This window comes from Strongylocentrotus purpuratus, unplaced genomic scaffold, assembly GCF_000002235.5.
Source record: "Strongylocentrotus purpuratus isolate Spur 01 unplaced genomic scaffold, Spur_5.0 spur5_scaffold_12, whole genome shotgun sequence".
Classification (NCBI taxonomy): Eukaryota; Metazoa; Echinodermata; class Echinoidea; order Camarodonta; family Strongylocentrotidae; genus Strongylocentrotus; species Strongylocentrotus purpuratus.
In genome coordinates, this window is record NW_022145597.1 from 19,994,307 (window position 1) to 20,013,498 (window position 19,192).

At 39.7% G+C, this 19,192-nt stretch overlaps 1 protein-coding gene and 1 long non-coding RNA gene across 2 annotated transcripts in view; one reads left to right on the top strand and one right to left on the bottom strand.

The window, feature by feature from the left end:
* The window catches only part of COLP4alpha (alpha2(IV)-like collagen), a 74,162-nt gene that overhangs the window by 9,055 nt on the left and 45,915 nt on the right, over positions 1 to 19,192 (bottom strand). The window contains 18 exon segments of the mRNA NM_214511.1: positions 4,136 to 4,243; positions 4,636 to 4,788; positions 5,254 to 5,370; positions 5,952 to 6,077; positions 7,373 to 7,444; positions 8,117 to 8,224; positions 8,812 to 8,988; positions 9,382 to 9,445; positions 9,980 to 10,158; positions 10,722 to 10,856; positions 11,491 to 11,634; positions 13,118 to 13,288; positions 13,900 to 14,058; positions 14,547 to 14,771; positions 15,614 to 15,808; positions 16,129 to 16,306; positions 17,259 to 17,362; positions 18,806 to 18,884. Of these exon segments, the coding sequence (NP_999676.1) occupies positions 4,136 to 4,243; positions 4,636 to 4,788; positions 5,254 to 5,370; positions 5,952 to 6,077; positions 7,373 to 7,444; positions 8,117 to 8,224; positions 8,812 to 8,988; positions 9,382 to 9,445; positions 9,980 to 10,158; positions 10,722 to 10,856; positions 11,491 to 11,634; positions 13,118 to 13,288; positions 13,900 to 14,058; positions 14,547 to 14,771; positions 15,614 to 15,808; positions 16,129 to 16,306; positions 17,259 to 17,362; positions 18,806 to 18,884 (2,494 nt within the window).
* Positions 3,451 to 4,026, top strand: LOC115922682. The gene is made up of 2 exons (XR_004063554.1): positions 3,451 to 3,597; positions 3,933 to 4,026. It is a non-coding gene; the product is annotated as an uncharacterized LOC115922682 (long non-coding RNA).

A 19,192-nucleotide genomic window follows, 5' to 3' on the forward strand; every position in this document is an offset into this window, starting at 1 on the left:
ACAGAGAAGCAGCTGGGAGAAATGGAGAGCTGATTTGCATAATCTGGACTCAATCTCCATACAAAGATGCTACAAGCCTGCGCATTTCGGAGAAGTAAAGACAACGCAGCTTCATCATTTTTCTGATGCCAGTACTACTGGTTATGGCGAGTGCACATATCTAAGGCTGACTAATGATGAAGGAAAGGTGCATTGTACACTCCTGATGGGGAAGGCCAGAGTTGTACCTCTCAAACCAATCACTGTACCACGCCTGGAGCTGACAGCTGCAGTTGTTTCAGTTAGAGTCAGTGCATTTCTTCAGAGAGAGTTTGTACCCTCAGACACTGAAGAGTTCTATTGGACGGACAGCAATGTAGTAATGGGCTACGTTAGTAACGACTCTAAGCGCTTTCATGTCTTTGTTGCCAACCGTGTGCATCAGATTAGACAACACTCTTCCCCCTCACAATGGAGACATGTGGGTACACAGGATAACCCAGCTGATATTGCTTCTCGAGGAGCTACAGTCAACCAACTCCTGTCTTCCTTTTGGTTTACTGGCCCAAAGTTCCTGTGGGAAAGCAACGCAGAGAAGTTCATTCAAGGTGATAAGTTTGACATGAAGTTGGATGATCCAGAAGTGAAGAAAGCTCATGCAAACGTTGTACATGGTCACTCTAAGCCTTGTACCTTTGAGATCGATCGTTTGGACAGATTTTCCTCTTGGCACAGAGCTAAAAGGGCAGTAGCAAACTGCATGAGACTGAAGGCGCATTTGAGAAGGCGATGTCGAGAGCGAGGTCTGAGCAAGTCATCCACCACTGGAAAGACTTCATTCCATGGTGAGCTACAGAAGCTTACTACAAAGGAACTCAACAAAGCACAATGTGAAATCCTGAAGACCGTACAGAGAGATGCATTCAGTAATGAACTGACAGCTATACAGAACCAGTCTGGTAAAGGTAGTGAGATGAATGCAAACAAGAGACACAGGCGTAAGCAGCAAGGGTATAGTCGCTTTCATCGTCTTGACCCTTTCATCGACGCTGATGGGATACTGAGAGTAGGTGGACGCCTAAGTTGTGCTGAAGGTTCCTATGAAAGTAAGCATCCAGCTATTCTACCTCAGGACCACCATATTACAGAGTTGATAATACGACATTGTCACATTCAGACAGCTCACCAGGGACGAGGTATGACCATCAACCAACTGAGGTCCAGCGGCTTCTGGGTCTTATCTGGGAGCTCAACAGTCTCCAGACTCATAAGGAAGTGTGTCACATGTCGTAGGCTACGTGGCGAATCTCAATGGCAGAAGATGTCAAACCTGCCTAAGGACAGAGTTGAGCCTACACCACCCTTCACATACAGCTGTATGGACGTGTTTGGTCCATGGGTAATCAAAGAAGGCCGAAAGGAACTGAAAAGGTACGGCCTCCTCTTCAGTTGTATGGCTTCTAGGGCTGTGCACATTGAGACACTAAATTCGATGACAACCGACTCTTTCATCAACGCTCTTCGACGATTCCTATCCATTAGAGGTCCTGTGCGCCAGCTTCGTTCAGATAGAGGCACTAACTTCATCGGGGCTGAAGCTGAGCTTGGAGAAGGTATTAATACACACCAGGACAAGATTCAGGAATTTCTTCTGAGGAAAGACTGTGATTATATTCACTTCAAATTCAATGTCCCTTCGGCTAGTCACATGGGAGGTGTATGGGAAAGACAAATACGCAGTATACGTCGTGTGCTAGAAACATTGCTGTATGAAGCTGGACAGCAGCTTGATGACGAGTCCCTGCGCACCCTCATGAACGAAGCAGCAGCTATCGTAAATAGCAGACCTCTGACTGTCGACAATTTGAATGACCCTACACATCCTGAGCCCCTGACACCGAATCATCTTCTGACGATGAAAACCAACGTGCTGTTGCCGCCTCCAGGACACTTCCAACGAGAGGACTTGTACTCTAGGAAAAGATGGAGGAGAGTTCAGCATCTCGCGAACGAATTCTGGAAGCGTTGGAAGCGAGAGTTTCTCCAGAGTCTCCAATCACGTCAGAAATGGACTTGCCCACAGCGTGAAACCCGTATAGGTGATGTCGTAATAATGAAAGACGACAATCCAAGAAACCAATGGACGCTAGCCAGAGTAGTTGATGTTTACCCATCCTCGGACAATCATGTGCGTAAGGTTAAATTGGTGATGGGTGACCCCAAGATAAACAGTCGCGGGAAGCGAATCTTCCAACAACGTTATTTCGAACGACCAATACATAAGCTAATCTTGTTAGTCGCGCATGAAGACCAGGGGAAATTCCCTGACAAGGAGCCACAAGGCTAGGGGGTTGAACTTGGTTGACAAGGAGCCACAAGGCTAGGGGGTTGAACTTGGTTGACAAGGAGCCACAAGGCTAAGAGGTTGAACTTGGTTGACAAGGAGCCACAAGGCTAAGAGGTTGAATTTAATTAACCGAAAGTAATAATTGTTATGTCCAAAACGCCATGTCTAGAGATTGAGCCTGGCATTGGATAACAAGGAGCCAAGGGTCTGAATTAAGACTAATTTATGTTATCATTTGATATTGTTCATTGTGTCCGAAATTGAAACTAATTTGAATTTTCGCAGACATTGTGTTTGATAAATGTGATTTCAACCAAAATTCTAAAGTCTGAAAGGGAGAATACCTTCAATTTTCTAAATGCCGCTTTGTTTTATGTATATGTATACTGGTTTGATCATAATGCTAGAGTCTGGATGTAAGACTAAATTGAAATGTTTAAGGTTAAACATGCTTTATTTTCTGAAAAGGTCAACTTGGAATATAAAACTATTCCCTCGTTAGTAAAGGTATATCTGTGTCTGAGATGAAAACTACATCTAAGAGTCAAGTGAGACTATATTTACGATTATTCATTTCAGTGTAAACTTACTAGGGTCTGAAGTCAGACTTGTAACTTTGTGACATTACATTTGTTTGCAAAACGAATTGTAGACATAAGGTTGATGCTTATTAAATCATATCTATGTGTCTGATGCAAGACTAAGGAGTTAATGTTATTTAACAAAAATTATACATGCATAAAATAATTTTTAAGATTAAGGGCTAAGACTAATTTGAAACAAAATTTGAAGTCATGTATTACTATACATGGATGGTGTTTTGGTTACAGAGTCAAATTTTTGCATTAGTTTAGATTCTTGATCTCTGAACATCTGTTATAGAAGGATTAGAATTGAACATTATAAGTTGTAAAACCAGTTAAACTTATAGATTGAAGCTAGTGAGTACAGCTAGATGCATTACATTTACTTCTAGATGTGCTTTGTATACATACAAAGTTAGAAATGTTAGTTCTGTAGAACACGTAAGAATTATCGCAGGTATGTCAAATAGTTTATTATGGTAAATTAGTTGTACTAATTTAAAGGAGCCATGTAAGTGTATTTGATTTAGTCGACCAAAATGTTAGAGCGCCATCTTCGGCGACAGACTTTTATAGACAGAGTTTCAAAGTCAAACAATGATCAATGAAGAACAATGAGAAATCGATGATTAATTGCAACATATTCTTAGCTGCAGACAAGTTAATTGACTAAAAGGAGGCAAGAAGGTCGGTACTTTAACTTGCAGTGTTTCAGTTGTGGGAAATATGTGTATAGTTATGATATTTATGCCATAACTTTGAGGCAGGTGCCCATGTATAAGAATTTATGTTGATGAATCTGTGTATAAGAACTTAAGTTGTATTAATTTAAAGAAGTGTGAAGACTATTCAGGAAACACAAAGAAATAGTAAGGTTAAGTAAATGGCAAGGTTTGGTATAATGCCTATGGGTCACGCCCAAATTTGTATTAAGAAACCTGTAATTATTACATGGATAAGGAACCTGTAATTATTATTGCATTTTAATTAATGCCCATTTTTTGTTGTTTGTTTTCTCACAGTTTTCACGGAGTGAAAAGAACAGAGTTAAAAGAAAGGAGTCAAAGAAATGAAGCTACGCTCCTACCAAAGAATAAAAGAACACTCCCGTAAAAACCTTGTTAACTTGTCGTTATTGATTGGCTGCAGTTACAGTATATCTTTGACATAATACAGCCCAGAGCAATCATTGCCAGAGCAAATGTCCGAGGAACCTAGTACTTACCTGGAGGTCCTGGGGCACCCTTGAGTCCAAAGATTCCTGGCCTTCCCTTTGTTCCTTTTTCTCCAATTACTCCTATTACTCCAAAGTCTCCAACAAATCCCTTGTAACCTGGCAAGAGATATCAATCAAACATTCAAATTATCGGGTTAACTGGACCAAACATCAACAAAATTGTTACTTGTTATCTAAATATGTTATTTTGCCATTGAAAAAAAAAATGTCCATTTATGAATTTTGCTTTTCACTGATAAGTGTTTACAAATAATGAATTTAAAAATAATCTAATCACATAAGATTTTACAGCCATTGCTCAAATATTTGCGGCATAATATTGAATGATAATTAAGTTGGTAAGATACACTGATATCTTTCAAAGAAGACAAGCTTGAGGTGTAACAGATGGAGTGAGAGAGAATTAAAAGTCATGAGCTATGTAGATATGATTTAATTACAAACATTTACAAAATCGCAAGTTTGCTTTTTATCAAATCAGTCTTTACCTCTCAAGCCTGGTATTCCTGGAACTCCTTGCATTCCTTGTGGGCCTGGTCCAAGGTCTGGTGGTAAGGGACCTGGTTGTCCTTGCTCACCAAGATCTCCCTTCATTCCCTGTAGACCTTTAGGACCTTCAAATCCAGGCCTACCTAGATAACCTGTAGAGAGACAGACAGAGAGACAGACAAACAGAGAGACAAAGAAGTAGAGATAGGAAGAGAGAGAGAGAGAGTACAGGAGAGACAGAGACAGAGAGATGGAGAGAGAGGGAAACAGAGAGACAGATACACACAGACACAAACAGACAGAGAGAAAGATGGACAGAGATAGAAAGAGACAGAGAGAAAACGACAGACATAGAGAGACAGACAGTAATATATGGGAGAGAGAGAGAGAGAGAGAGAGATTAGTGATAATTCAACTCTTTGCCCACTTTGTTCAACTAAAGGAACAACACAGTGAAGTGTAATGACTACTAGCTTTCAAATGGGGGTGGGGCATAAGTTCTGAATATGCCTCGCTTCTGCGAAGCAGGCAAGACAAAAAATACAACGAAGGGAACCATTTTGATGCTATTTTCTTCCGCTGGAATTCAAACAAGATGATGTGTGGGCTAGACTCACCTCTTTCTCCTGGCCCTCCTGGTGTTCCTGGTGTTCCTGGTTCTCCTCTGCTTCCTATTGGAGCTGTTATTCCACGGTCTCCTTTAAGACCAGGGTAACCTTTCGCCCCGCGAGGACCTAGACCAAACAAATCAAATCAAATCAAATCAAATCAAATCAAATCAAGTCATATCAGATCACATCCAATCCAATCCAATCCAGCCAATCCGGTTAAATCCAATCCAATCCAATTTTGAAAATAAAATTGAGAACTTTGGATTATCAGCAATATACAATTTAGTACAAAATCGAAACAGGTTACGAATGAACAGTCAAAATTGAATGTCCAATCATCAGTGAGAAAAAAATTCAATCAAGCATGGCATATGATCTATTGCTATTCATTTTGTAATGGATGGATTTTTTCTCAAATATAATTTTAGTGTAAGGTTTACTAGCCACAAAAGGTCCAAATATACAACAAGAATATTTTACATATCCAGTCAAACCTGCCTATAGCAACCACCCAAGGTAAACACAAATAGTGGTCGTTGGCGGCCATTTTGATTTTTGAATACCGGTAATTGATTGAGGGCAGTGCACTCGCAATGCCTTTCGCAGACCCGCCAGTGCGCAAAAAAAGGGCTCAGTTGGGCGAAAAACGAGGCAGAGAGCCGATCAATAAATCCAACAATGCAAGTTTTGAGTAACATCATTACCTTGGGATCCTATCTCTCCCGCTCCGCCTGGTTCACCAGGGAATCCTGGGAAGCCTCCTCGTCCAGAGTTACCCTTCTGACCACGGATGCCGTTGTATCCTGGGAAGCCCTTCAATCCGGATTCACCTGAAAAAGACAAGCAGAAATTAAAAGGTTACATTCATCATTAATTACCATCATAATCATCGTCATCATTGTCATGACCATCATCATCATAAACTTAATCACCATCACCATCATCATCATCATCATCATCATCACCACCACCACCACCACCACCACCACCACCACCACCATCATCATCATCATCATTGTCATGACCATCATCATCATTAACATAATCACCATCATCATCATCATCATCATCATCATCATCATCATCATCATCATTGTCATGACCATCATCATCATCATCATAATTGTCTTCCCATACTGTGGTTTGTACCAGTCTGACCACGGATACAGTTGTCTCCAGGCAATCCAGAGCAAGTGGCCATTGTGCATACTTGTACACACTTCACCAAGATATTGCAATGGCACATGAAATATTGGTTTGTGACACTAAAACAATTTTGATACAATTTTGGAAAGGATACTAAATATCTACAAGGAATGCACATGCAATGTGTCTTAAAAGCAAATATTTTTGGATTGAGTAGGTTCGATCCCACCGCTGCCACCTAGTAAAGTTATGATAGGAAACACTCATAATGTAACAGGATATTTGATATATTTCAGAGACAAGTCAGTATATGCAATTATACATTTACTAAGTAAGTATATCTTCAGAGCCCACAAGCATATGCGGGTACATCACCTCATAGCATCTTCGTAATCATACACATGAAATATATCAAATTATTACCTGTATCAGACATCTGAGCAGTGGTTTCACAAACTCATATTACACTTGTTGTAATCCTAAAAGAGATAATCAGTAAATATGAGACCATATTACCCTCTCATGAAAAGCCAATGAACTTTACTTATTAAAAAAGCAGGAACTAAAGTCTCATATCCATCGCGCCGCATTTTGTCATTTTCATTGCGCATCCATTATGCGTACGAGAACCTGCGCACTTCGCGCGCACTCTATTGTGACGTATTAATCACACCAAAGGTACACACTGTTTGCAGTGTACCCAAAATCTTGTCAAGCACTAGACGCACAGTGCTAGCTTGTTTGACAAAGTTTTTTCAATTCTTTGAGATTGTTATGTATGTATTTGCTCTAGATGTCTGATTCGGCTAATAATAATAACAGAATTGACTGGCTTAACTTTCGGGAGATACCACATATATTTCCCTCGCAAGACCCATATTGTCCTCGTTTTTGACTCGAGGCAACATGAGTCTAGTTTGGGAAATATTATGTGGTATCTCCCTCAACGCCAGTCCATATATAATTACACACAGCCTACCTGTCTCTCCATTAGGACCTGGTCCTCCTTTGGGTCCATCTTCACCAATTGGTCCTCGGAATCCAACTAGACCTGAGACCAGAAACAATAATCAAAGATAAAACGATGAAATTCTTCATGATATTAACTTAGTCAGGAGAGGAAAGGTATGGAAATGCCCTTTACTTTAAATGTTCTGCGACTCCTTGATGGCCCAACAGTGTAGAGATGCAATTATCACAAACTCCTTTTTGGCCCATCTGACAATTGGATCCCCTGGTCCGTTCAAGCACAATTCGCAAAAAACAGATGACAATATGTTGATGGACACCTGACATTTGCACTAGTGACATTTATACCAGGGTTATTTCAAAACAAATACAAAAGGTTAGGTTTATCTTGCAATTGGGTTCAAGGTTAAATTTGGGATTTGGGTTAGGATCAGTCGAAGGTTTAATCCGGGGTTGTAATCCAGAATTTGGCAGATGGAAAATTGCAATTGTTGCTGGTGCGCATTGCATGTAAACAGTAAACATAAGCAGTAACATTCAGAGGCCAACTAAGTAATTTTAAACAATTATTGGCCTTTCATGGCCCACCTGAAATTTGACTAGGTACCCCTGGGCCCATCTCATAAAGGGTTGTGATTGTGTAAAATGTTACAATTGATATCCATCACCAGTTAAGTCGCAATGGATTTGTTTCCATCGCAAATCTTTACAAGATAGGTAGTCGCAATCTGGAATGAAGATGAAAATATTTTACCTGGTAGTCCTGGTTCTCCCTCAGGTCCTGGTGGACCCTCTATACCGGGTATTCCTCTACGACCGGGGAAACCATTTCCTCCTTGGGGACCTACATCTCCGACTATCCCTGCAATGAAAAAATGTAATTCATTCGGTGAAAATTTATTCCTAAACCATTTTATGTCACTGAGCTGTATAAGTTTTAATCCAAGTCCCTGCAACAACAACAAAAAGAAAAAGAAATACCAGTCATATTTTAAATCTTGTTTTTAAATTAATTTTTGTCAATGAGCTACATTATGTTAAGCCCAAGTACCTTTAATGATAATTAAAGAATAACAATCTTTTAGTGAAATTTGTTTCTCCACTAATTCATTTTAAAAAGCTGTAAAAGTCAAAAGTCCCAGCAATAATTTTATTGTATTTGTATACATGACTTATTGTAAAAGAAAGTGTAAGAATTATATTAAAGAAAAATGCCAGGTGATCACTTAATACTGTAACCACTTTGGTCAAGAACATTGTAACTGGTAAAGCACTTTATAAGAAACAGTTATTATCATGATCATTAATCTTTAAAGAATTCTGGCCTGAATAGGACAAGACTTCACAACCTTTGTGACCAACACACACACTTTCATCTGAAAGAATCTTCAGGAGTGAAGGAGGCAGATTATGAAGAAGAAGAAGAAGAGATGGATGAGAATGGCTTACCTCCTAGTCCTGTTGGTCCTGGATCTCCTGGGGCTCCTGCTTCACCTCTATTGACCTCTGTGGGGATTCTGATTTCAGGATCATCTCCCTTTTCTCCTCTGGCTCCACGCAGACCTGGGAAACCGTTTCGTCCTGGGTTGCCTGGATATCCTTTGATTCCAAGAGGTCCGGTCTCACCTGAGTAATTGAAGCATATCAATGTGGGTCAAGAACTATCCCAATTATTTATGGTACCAGGTGTTTACTGTAAAAAGTGGAATGGTACCGACTATCTACTGTCATTTATCTATCATGGTACCAGCTATTCCGTGAAAGAATTGGTAAGGGTACCAACTGTTGCTTCTGTATCCACAGATTACAGGAGGTCTAGACTCACATGAATGATTACTGATAATCAACAAGAGTCATGAAACCATCCAAGCTTCATGTATCTATGGTACTAGCTGTCTCCTGTGATATTCTCTTGGGGTACCATATCCACGGTGATTATCACTTATGGTACCAGCTATATGTTACCAGCTGTCTTTTGTTTTAATTGTCTTCAGTAACGGTAGACCCAAATTCACCTACCTGATGGACCATCTGGACCAGTTTCTCCTCGTCTGCCCGGCAGTCCAACTAGACCTGAGTTTCCCTGCAAAATGAAGCATCAATGAATGAGCTTGGAATTATGCTAACTCCATTTACACTACTTTGTTGATCAAAACCATTATGATCACACACATATGCATATTCATAGGTACTGTTATATACTATTCAAACATAAACAAGTATTTGGTCTCTGTAAAGGTATACCTGAAGTAAACTGCACATGTAGTGGAATTTATGAAAACCTAGTCTGTTCTCAATCTACTACATAATCCAGGGCAAACAAAATTTCAAGACAAAAAACATCAATCTAAATGGAGTGACCTATATAGACGGTGCCTCTACAGTTGTCTCTCCCTGCCTATTTACATTCACAAGGAAAGATCTTATGCTATATGTGCTGATATGGATGAAGCTAAAATAGTAACTACCAGGCACATCAGAAACATTTTATGTATTTCATTAATAATAGGCTTACAGGAAACCTTTCATGCATTACTAAGTCACTTGGAACAGACATTCAAAGATATAAAGGAGGACCGTAGAATGCAGTCCAGAAACAAAATGCTGTTCCACTTACTGGTATGCCTGGAGTTCCAAAGTCTCCTCTAGGTCCTGGTTCTCCCCCAGGTCCAGGGGGTCCTACGTCTCCTATACCACCCATCGGGCCCCTTTCACCATCTGCTCCGGCTAGACCTGGACCTCCAGGGAAACCATCTGCTCCCGGGATACCAGGTTCTCCAACTCGACCACTTGGACCTGGACATTATCAATGATTCTATCTTTAATCCTCAAGTATATTGTGTGCAAATGGATAATAGGGACTGGTATATTACAGAGAGATGGGACAATGTGCACTCATTCTATGTTGGCAAGCCTGAATCTAATCAGAGGGATAATGATGCATCAATAAATTGCTTGAAGATGAAAAAGTAATGTAACAAGTACATGGAAAAGGAAATGGTTCTACACAAATCCTGATTGCTATCATGATCATAACTACATGACAATTTACAATGTACGGAACATTTTGGTATTGAAAGTAGGTGCATTATTTATTAATTCATCTGGAATCATGGAAATCTTTTAAAGAAAAACGTCAGTTATGTCAGTTTTACAGCCAGAATAGATGAAGTGAGAGTTTTGATCTCCAGTAAAAATAGCTCGGCTAACTTTTGAATGATATTGATCATCATAAATTGAAGTTAATGAATGGTACAAATGTTCTACACTGGAGACTGAAGACTATCGCCACCTCAACGTCAGAACAACAATAACAACAACAACTATCTTCAGCACTGATAGGGTTTAAAGAAGCTTACCAGGGTTTCCAATGTTTCCCTCCGGTCCTGGATTTCCATCAAATCCTCGGCTGCCTTCCATTCCTTGAAATCCAGGATAACCTGCATCACCAGGGCCTCCAGAAAGTCCCCTTGGTCCTCGGTTTCCAAACATTCCTGGTATGATCAAGGTAAATATAAGGAATTATTCTTCCTACAGAGGATTTTTCAGGCACAATATAAGTGATTTATTCTTGAGACAATTCTAGAAACTTGACCCACTTGTCAAATATTTTGCCATGTCTTGTCTAATACATCCTTGTATTGGCCTCACAGCCAGCAAACCAGCAAAAGCACAAAGCAGTCTAGATGTATCTTGTCAATTTCCAAGCAGCTAATAATACGATCAAAATGCATATGAAGCTTTTTGGGGTTTGGGTTTTCTATTTTATTCTTAAGATTTGTAATATTCTGATGAGGCCATGAAAACATTTCTTGTGATTTTTTTTTCTTTGAAGCTACTCTTCCAAAATGTTCTCTGAATTTACAAATAGTTGACTGGTAAATCATTTGCAAATATAACTAACTTAATTTGTTGGTTTGACAAATTTTCAATAATAAATCATAGCAAATATTAGATAGCAATCTTAAGGGCACATCTTAATGCAGGTAATAACAACTGATAAAGGTATGGAAATGTAGCATTAACCGGAGGTTACAAATTAGAGATAATAATAATAATAATATTTAATTTTTATATAGCGCTTATGACAGTTGTAACAAATTGGACAAAACAGGTTCCTGGTCTTACCATTTTGTCCTGGTCTTCCTTGGAATCCTGGGAAACCACTTGGTCCTAGATCTCCTAAATCTCCTGGTACTCCCCTCACTCCAATGATACCTGGTGGTCCGGGTGGTCCGTTCACTCCACCTGGTCCTGGATCTCCAATTTCACCTACAAGTATGAATTAGAAAGATGGTATAATTGATCTTAAGTTCTGGTAGTAAAACCTGCATCATGTGGAAATATTTCCATAGGACACAGTTATCTTGAAACTTCAAGACAACAGGTAATGGATACATACAGTAGGATCTGGCAATAAGTAAGTAAATTAAAACATATTTCCATAACAACAACTCTATAGCACGCATGTCCTTCATGTGCTTCTTGCATTCTAATGTTACCAGTCATTTCAATGGCACAGGTTCATATCTTACTGCTGCCACCATGTCAGTACTGAAAGGGCCACCAGTCATATCAATGGCATGGGTTCATATCCCACCGCTGCTACCATGTCAGTAATGAAAGAGTCACCAGTCATTTCAATGGCATGGGTTCATATCCCACCACTGCCACCATGTCAGCACTGAAAACGTCACCAGTCATTTCAATGGCATGGGTTCATATAACACTGCTGCCATCATGTCAGTTATGAAAGAGTCACCAGTCATTTCAATGGCATGGGTTCATATCCCACTGCTGTTCCCATGTAAGTAATGAAAGAGTCACCAGTCTTTTCGATGGCATGGGTTCATATCCCACTGCTGCCATGATGTCAGTACTGAAAGGGTCACCAGTCTTTTCAATGGCATGGGTTCATATCTGGCTGCTGTCAGCATGTCAGTAATGAAAGAGTCACCAGTCTTTTCAATGGCATGGGTTCATATCCCACCGCTGCCATCATGTCAGTAATGAAAGAGTCACCAGTCATTTCAATGGCATTGGCTCATATCCCACTGCCATCATGTCAGTAATGAAAGGGTCACCAGTCTTTTCAATGGCATGGGTTCATATCTGGCTGCTGTCAGCATGTCAGTAATGAAAGAGTCACCAGTCATTTCAATGGCATGGGTTCATATCCCACTGCTGCCATCATGTCAGTTATGAAAGAGTCACCAGTCATTTCTATGGCATGGGTTCATATCCCACTGCTGCCATCATGTCAGTTATGAAAGAGTCACCAGTCATTTCTATGGCATGGGTTCATATCCCACTGCTGCCATCATGTCAGTTATGAAAGAGTCACCAGTCATTTCAAAGGCATGGGTTCATATCCCACCGCTGCCATCATGTCAGTAATGAAAGAGTCACCAGTCATTTCAATGGCATTGGCTCATATGTCACTGCTGGCATGTTAGTAATGATAGTCACCAGGCATTCCAGTGGCCTTGGTTAATATCCCACTGCTGCTATCGTGCCAAGTAATATTTCAAAGAATCCACATTAGAAATGTATCATTGATCGAAAAGTGGCCTTTCTCGGATGTCCAGCATAGAATATTTACTAGGAAAATGCAAGGTGGGAGAACAAATCAGCTGTTAGGACCCACAAGGGCATGAAATCTGTGTTGAAAGTATTTAAGTAAATGTGCTTGCGGCTCCACACAAACCTTTGCACCTGAAGTAAAAGAACTCCTGTCATCTTAAAGACTACTTACCACGAGGCCCTAGGGAGCCTGGAGAACCTCCCCTTCCTGGTCTGCCATTGTAACCATTGAATCCTTTCCTGCCGGGTACTCCTGGGACTCCTGGGTCTCCTGGTTCTCCACGAAGGCCAAACTCTCCTGTGAAACCTCGCTCACCCTTAGCACCTAATGATCCAGGCTGACCTGAAATAATGCAATTTAAACAGTAATGATATTAATTCATTCATTCATTCATTGTCTTTAATTGTAATCAATCCATAGCCCATTGCCTATAGACATTCAGTGGTCCCTGAATACAAAATATTGGAAAGACAATATCAAGTAGTCAAAGGATTAAATTTACTACTACTATTACTACTACTTCTACAACAACTAAAAAAACTTCTACCACTAGTACTCTAAAAAAAAATCTTATAATACTAGTTATATCATTTGGGGGATAATCCAATAACATGAATTAGATTCTTTCAGAAGGCGTATCTTAGTTACACATAACAATCATTTCGCTATTCGATACTTGCCAGACAAGAAGATGGAGAATGCATATAGATTGAAGTTTCACATCTGACATGAAAAATTCGTGCAAAAATGATTGGAAATTGCATGCAAAGTAAGTTCAACACTTCACAACAGAAACAAATGCTGTAAAAACCAGAAAGGTCCAGGGATCATAATTGATAGCATCTTTGTTAGGCTCTTCTTGATGTATGATTTGGAGGGCTCACAAGTTTCTTTCTCTCTCATAGGATTGATTAAGAGGTGTTTCAAAGTTAATTTGGGAAGTGTGACATTACCTTTGCGACCTGGTCTGCCATCAGGTCCCTGAGGACCAGGAAGACCAGGGGGCCCTTGGGTGTTCTCTCCTCTTAGACCAGGTCCACCTGGAAATCCGTCTGGTCCATAATCGCCTCGATCACCTCGCTGACCTTCAAAACCAGGGAAACCAGAGATACCTGCAAAAAGAATGAAAACATGACTGCAAACACACATCTACAGAAGACATGCATGCTACAAATGTAAAGGAATTGTTTTATTATGATGTGTTCAGCGCTACTTGTGTTTGGTAAAGGTCAAATGAACTCAATCACTATAACCCTCATGTCTCTTCTCACGGTATAACTGATTGGGATATACACTATCTGGTTAAAGAGGAAGCTAACAATTCAGAAGTGAAACAACATTTATTTGAGGAAAAGTTAACCGGAACTTGCTACATAGAAACGTTAATTATGTAACAATTGTTTTTGAATGTAACACAGTAAGACACCCTAAATTAACCTATTTGAGTACTCTTCCAATTTCTTGTCCCTGTTTATTGACCCAAAACATATACCTATCCTGAAACTCCGTAACCCAAACCCAAAACATAGCTCTTTGACAAAACAAAGCTTGGAGTAGATGTTGCCAGAGCAAATGTTGGATCAATGAAAACGTGCAGTACCTGGTGTTCCTCCGAGACCCTTCTCTCCCTTTATTCCGGCATCTCCAGGAGTCCCAGGAAGTCCTTGAGGACCAGAAGTTCCAGGAAACCCGTCTGGACCAGCTTCTCCAGGAGCACCCTTCAATCCATATAGCCCAACAGGTCCAGGTCCACCCTGTGGGCCATTCTCTCCGGTCCGGCCAAAACGCCCTTCCACACCTTTGTCTCCTCGTATACCAGGGAATCCTGAAAAGACACACACACACAAAACAAACAAAGAAATTAACAAACAAGAGTACATTGTAATATTAACGACAAAGATATCGTACTAGTACCAATAAAGCTTTTTTGTTTATTGTAAGTCTAAATCCAGAAACATGGACATGCAGATGGTTTGGAAGGACCAGATCAAGTTTGTAGGTTGAATTATGCCTTGACATATTAATCATACTTGTCGAAACCCTTGGTGTTCTCTATACGAAGTCCCGCAGGCTTGGTATAGACACTTAAGTCTTTAATGCACTGATGGGAATCCTTACTACACGGTAGTAGCTAAGAAAGATAAGCTGAAAGACCTTGATCTAACAGTCAATATTGAAATGTCCAAACAAATTTTTTGTTCCGCATTAACTCGTAACATGATGCCGAAAAACAGTGGATTTTTGTTATTGTGATGAGGTTAAGTGTTATACACTACACATTTCTGTATCTTATAACACAGCTAGTGCTCAGTGAGTACATGCAACTTCGTTTTTCGCACATAGTTGTCATTTGCATGTAAAAAAGAACTCAGTGGACTTTTTACATTAGTTTAATGCTGTGCCATATCTGAACAAGCCTTTATTCATGTATGCTTTTTTACTATTATTTTTAAATAGATTATACATGACATCATTTGAACAGCATCAAGCCAATCTGATTGGCCAATTTTGAACTATTCTTAGAGGGAATGCTGGTATGACCACTTGGCAACAATTATCTGTTGATGCTCAGTGTGACTTTTTTTCACAAAAGCACAATTTACACCCTAAAACATACTTTGAAATTTGATTACAGGCATAACCTGGTAATACGCAAACTACATGTACCTTTAGGTCCAAAGGTTGAACGTCCTGCAGGACCAGTGTCTCCTATACCTCCTGGAAAGCCGGCAAATCCAGGGTCTCCACGAGGACCAGGCTCTCCATCAAAGCCTGGCAGGCCAGGACGGCCAATTGGCCCACGTGGTCCTGGTTCTCCGTAAAGTCCTGGTTGGAATCCTTTAGGTTCATCTGGACGTATCGCTATTTACCAGAATGAAGAGGAAAATGAATGTGTAAAACAAAGGAAGTACAGTTTTTTTTTACAAATAAACCTACCGAATAAGAAACCCAAAGAAATCAGAAAAATCAGAGAAGTAAAAATGAGAAAGTTATATTTTTTTTGATGGGAAAAAGCCTCTGTGAGGTAATGGCGGTCAGCTTTCCAATTTGTTCAAACACGCAAAATGACTAAAATTCCAATTTTCCAACAATGTATTACTCAGGAGGGCAAGTATGGTCAAGATGTGCAACGTGTATCCACAGCACTGAAAGGTATCAACGGAATCATCAGGTATCCTTACCAGGTGGTCCTGCACGTCCCTTGGGTCCTTCTTCACCAGGTGGTCCAGGATCTCCTGGTCTACCCCTTTCACCATTTGGACCAAATGAACGACTACCTTCTTCTCCTTGGAACCCTTGTTGTCCTTGGGGTCCGTCACGGCCGTCTGGACCCCGTGGACCTTGATCTCCTGTTTCACCCTAGGTTACATAAGACAGGGTATACAAATCAAGTCAATAGACTAATGATTAAGAAAGTTAACATCCTACCCCGTACCTACTTAAACACCTGGGTTGAGAGCAGAAATGCAGATGAAATGTCTGATTTATCCTAGGTTACAGTTGTATGGTCGCGTTACAAGATCTTTCGTAAAACAAAAACAGAAGATCATGCAACCTTTCGTACATTTGCTGTAGGTTTTCACACAGACCATTAGTAGATGAGGTGTTTACTTCATGAACATTACCCCTGATATTTCGTGAATAAGGGGGCATATGTTTACAAAAGGTAGGTTAACACGACCACCCGACCTGACGCGATGATCCAATGCTTCGGGATACAGAAATGGGGTAAAACCAATAGACACATCCAGAAAATGTCATGATAGATAGTGACGTTGGTGAATAGGTTTTTACTTCTCATACCTGTAATGAAGTTTGAGTAAAAGAAAACCTAATCAAGTTCATTCATTTACCAGGTCCGTACCCTAACTATATAGTTTTACCTCTATGTAATAATAAGAGTTAGAATTCCACAATTATGATTTGACATTCTGAACCTGTCTTTCATGCATGCACTACATTTCACTTCACTGCCTTTATTAACAGCACCTAACCAATATTATCATCTAATCCACATCAACTCTCCTTGAACACTTTCATGCATATACTTCAATGATCCTTATTAACACACTTTTTCAAAATCATTCCTTATTCGACATTCCAACAACATTTTTAGACATTACCCTCTGGAGCCTACGACCAAGTAACTACAAGCTAACCGAAGTGATCTATACACTTTCTGTACTAATGGTTATTAAAAATACCTATGTATTATCATTATCACTATATTTTTTGCAATGAAGCTGAAATTATGTAACATGAAACGTGAAAATGAAAATAAATTGAACTGAAACTGAAAACCGAAGCTTACAGTCAGATTAATCCCCACGGGCACTTTAAGATTGACGGTTCCCATGACACCAGGTACTCCTGTAGCTCCTTTCGGTCCTGCATATCCTTTGGGACCCTGCTGACCTGATAGTAATAAAATTACAAAAAAGATACAAGTTTCATTGTGTGTTAACGTGCCCCTCCCCTTTGTTCCATAGATGCAGGCTATGTTTAGTGGAAAAAACTCTGTCCCTCGGATAGGACGTTAGATGGAGGCCCCGTGTAGCGGAGAGTCACCACCTTTGCATGTTAAGAACCCACTGCACTATTTGTATAAGAGTAGGGGGAAACCCTGGTGTAGGGGTTCACCTGCACACCCCTGTATATACATCTGCAAGAATCTTCAGTATTGAAGGAGGCAGATTATCTATACGAAGAAGAAGAAGATAACCTAATACACCACTTCAAGGATAGCACATGCATATTAAATGACCCCCAAACATTCACAGATCTTTTAAACATGGAGACGTGCCATTTTGTGCATTTTTACTAATCACTGCCAAAGTGATTGAGGTGTTTCATGAATTCCTTGTCTTTGTCCTTCTGAAAAGAATACTTCCACCTGTGTATCATGGAATGTACCTTTGGTGCAAAAATAAATAATAATTACCGTTACCTAACTTTCATGAACATGTATGTTCATCATGGATTTTTTTTACTTCTGCACAAACTTCATCTGGCCATACGCAGATAGCTAGTATCCCCAAACTGGCTCATTCAATTCCAATCAAATTTTTCAATGGACATTCGCTTTACTTACAATTTATATATAACTTAACAAACATATAAGGGTAATGGTATGATACTTTTCATTATGTTCAGTAGAGTATGTACGTGGAGTAACTGCATTTCCAAGGTGCAAATTGTCATCTGTCAGCTGTAAGAGCTATATATCGTCAATGGCACTTACGGCCATCTTGGAGGCAGCCAACTAAATGCATCTCTTTCATGTGTATTACTGTGTATCTATACAAATTTCCAAATTGCAGCGGGTCCAAAATACATGTGCATGACTAATTTGCAGCCTCCCAAATTCTCTTGAATAACCCCACTTCTAAAGAAACTGCACTGGTTGCCAATTCGCCAGAGAATTACATTTAAAATATTAATGATAGTCTACAAAGCTCTTAATGGTCAAACTCCTAGTACGTTACTGAATTGTTGCATATCAAGTCTTAAACTCATGGTCGTAACCTCCGTAGTACACAAGACACATTTATGTTGCAAATACCCCCATATAAAACCAAAGTAACCCTCGGGGACCAGTCATTTCTCTGTGCTGCCCCTAGATTATGGAATAGATTACCACTAGAAATAAGGAAAGCCCCATCACTAGATAATTTTAAATCAAAACTGAAAACTCACATGTTCATATAGTATGTATAGCACAGCATTTACGAGCTCTTGCAGCGCAGTAGAATATATCCACATAGTTATTGCGCTTTACAAATGAATATTATTATTATTATTATTATTATTATAAACATGTAGTAATAAAACTTCATCTATAAACATAGTTATATATACCTCTTCTGTATGGTCCTGGCTGTCCTGGTTCTCCATTCAAACCTGGACTACCATCGGGTCCGGGTTGACCAGGTGGACCCTGTATAACATGAAATCCAGAATGTCACATCAATTTCGATTTCACGGATAGATTATTGGAATGAAGTAAAAACATGCCATTGAAAACCTTCTAAACTCTATTTTTAAATAAGACACACATTTTACGAAAATGTTCCAGAAAATACAATGATTCCTATGAAAAAATATCAACAACAAAAATGGATGTTGTATGTGTAGAAATTGTTGTTCTTCCTACTCATGTATCTGGTGCAAGTTTTAGGGTTTTTAATAAAAAATGTATTATCTGTTAAATTCAATAGTGGCTAATGGTCCAGTGAAGGTATATAA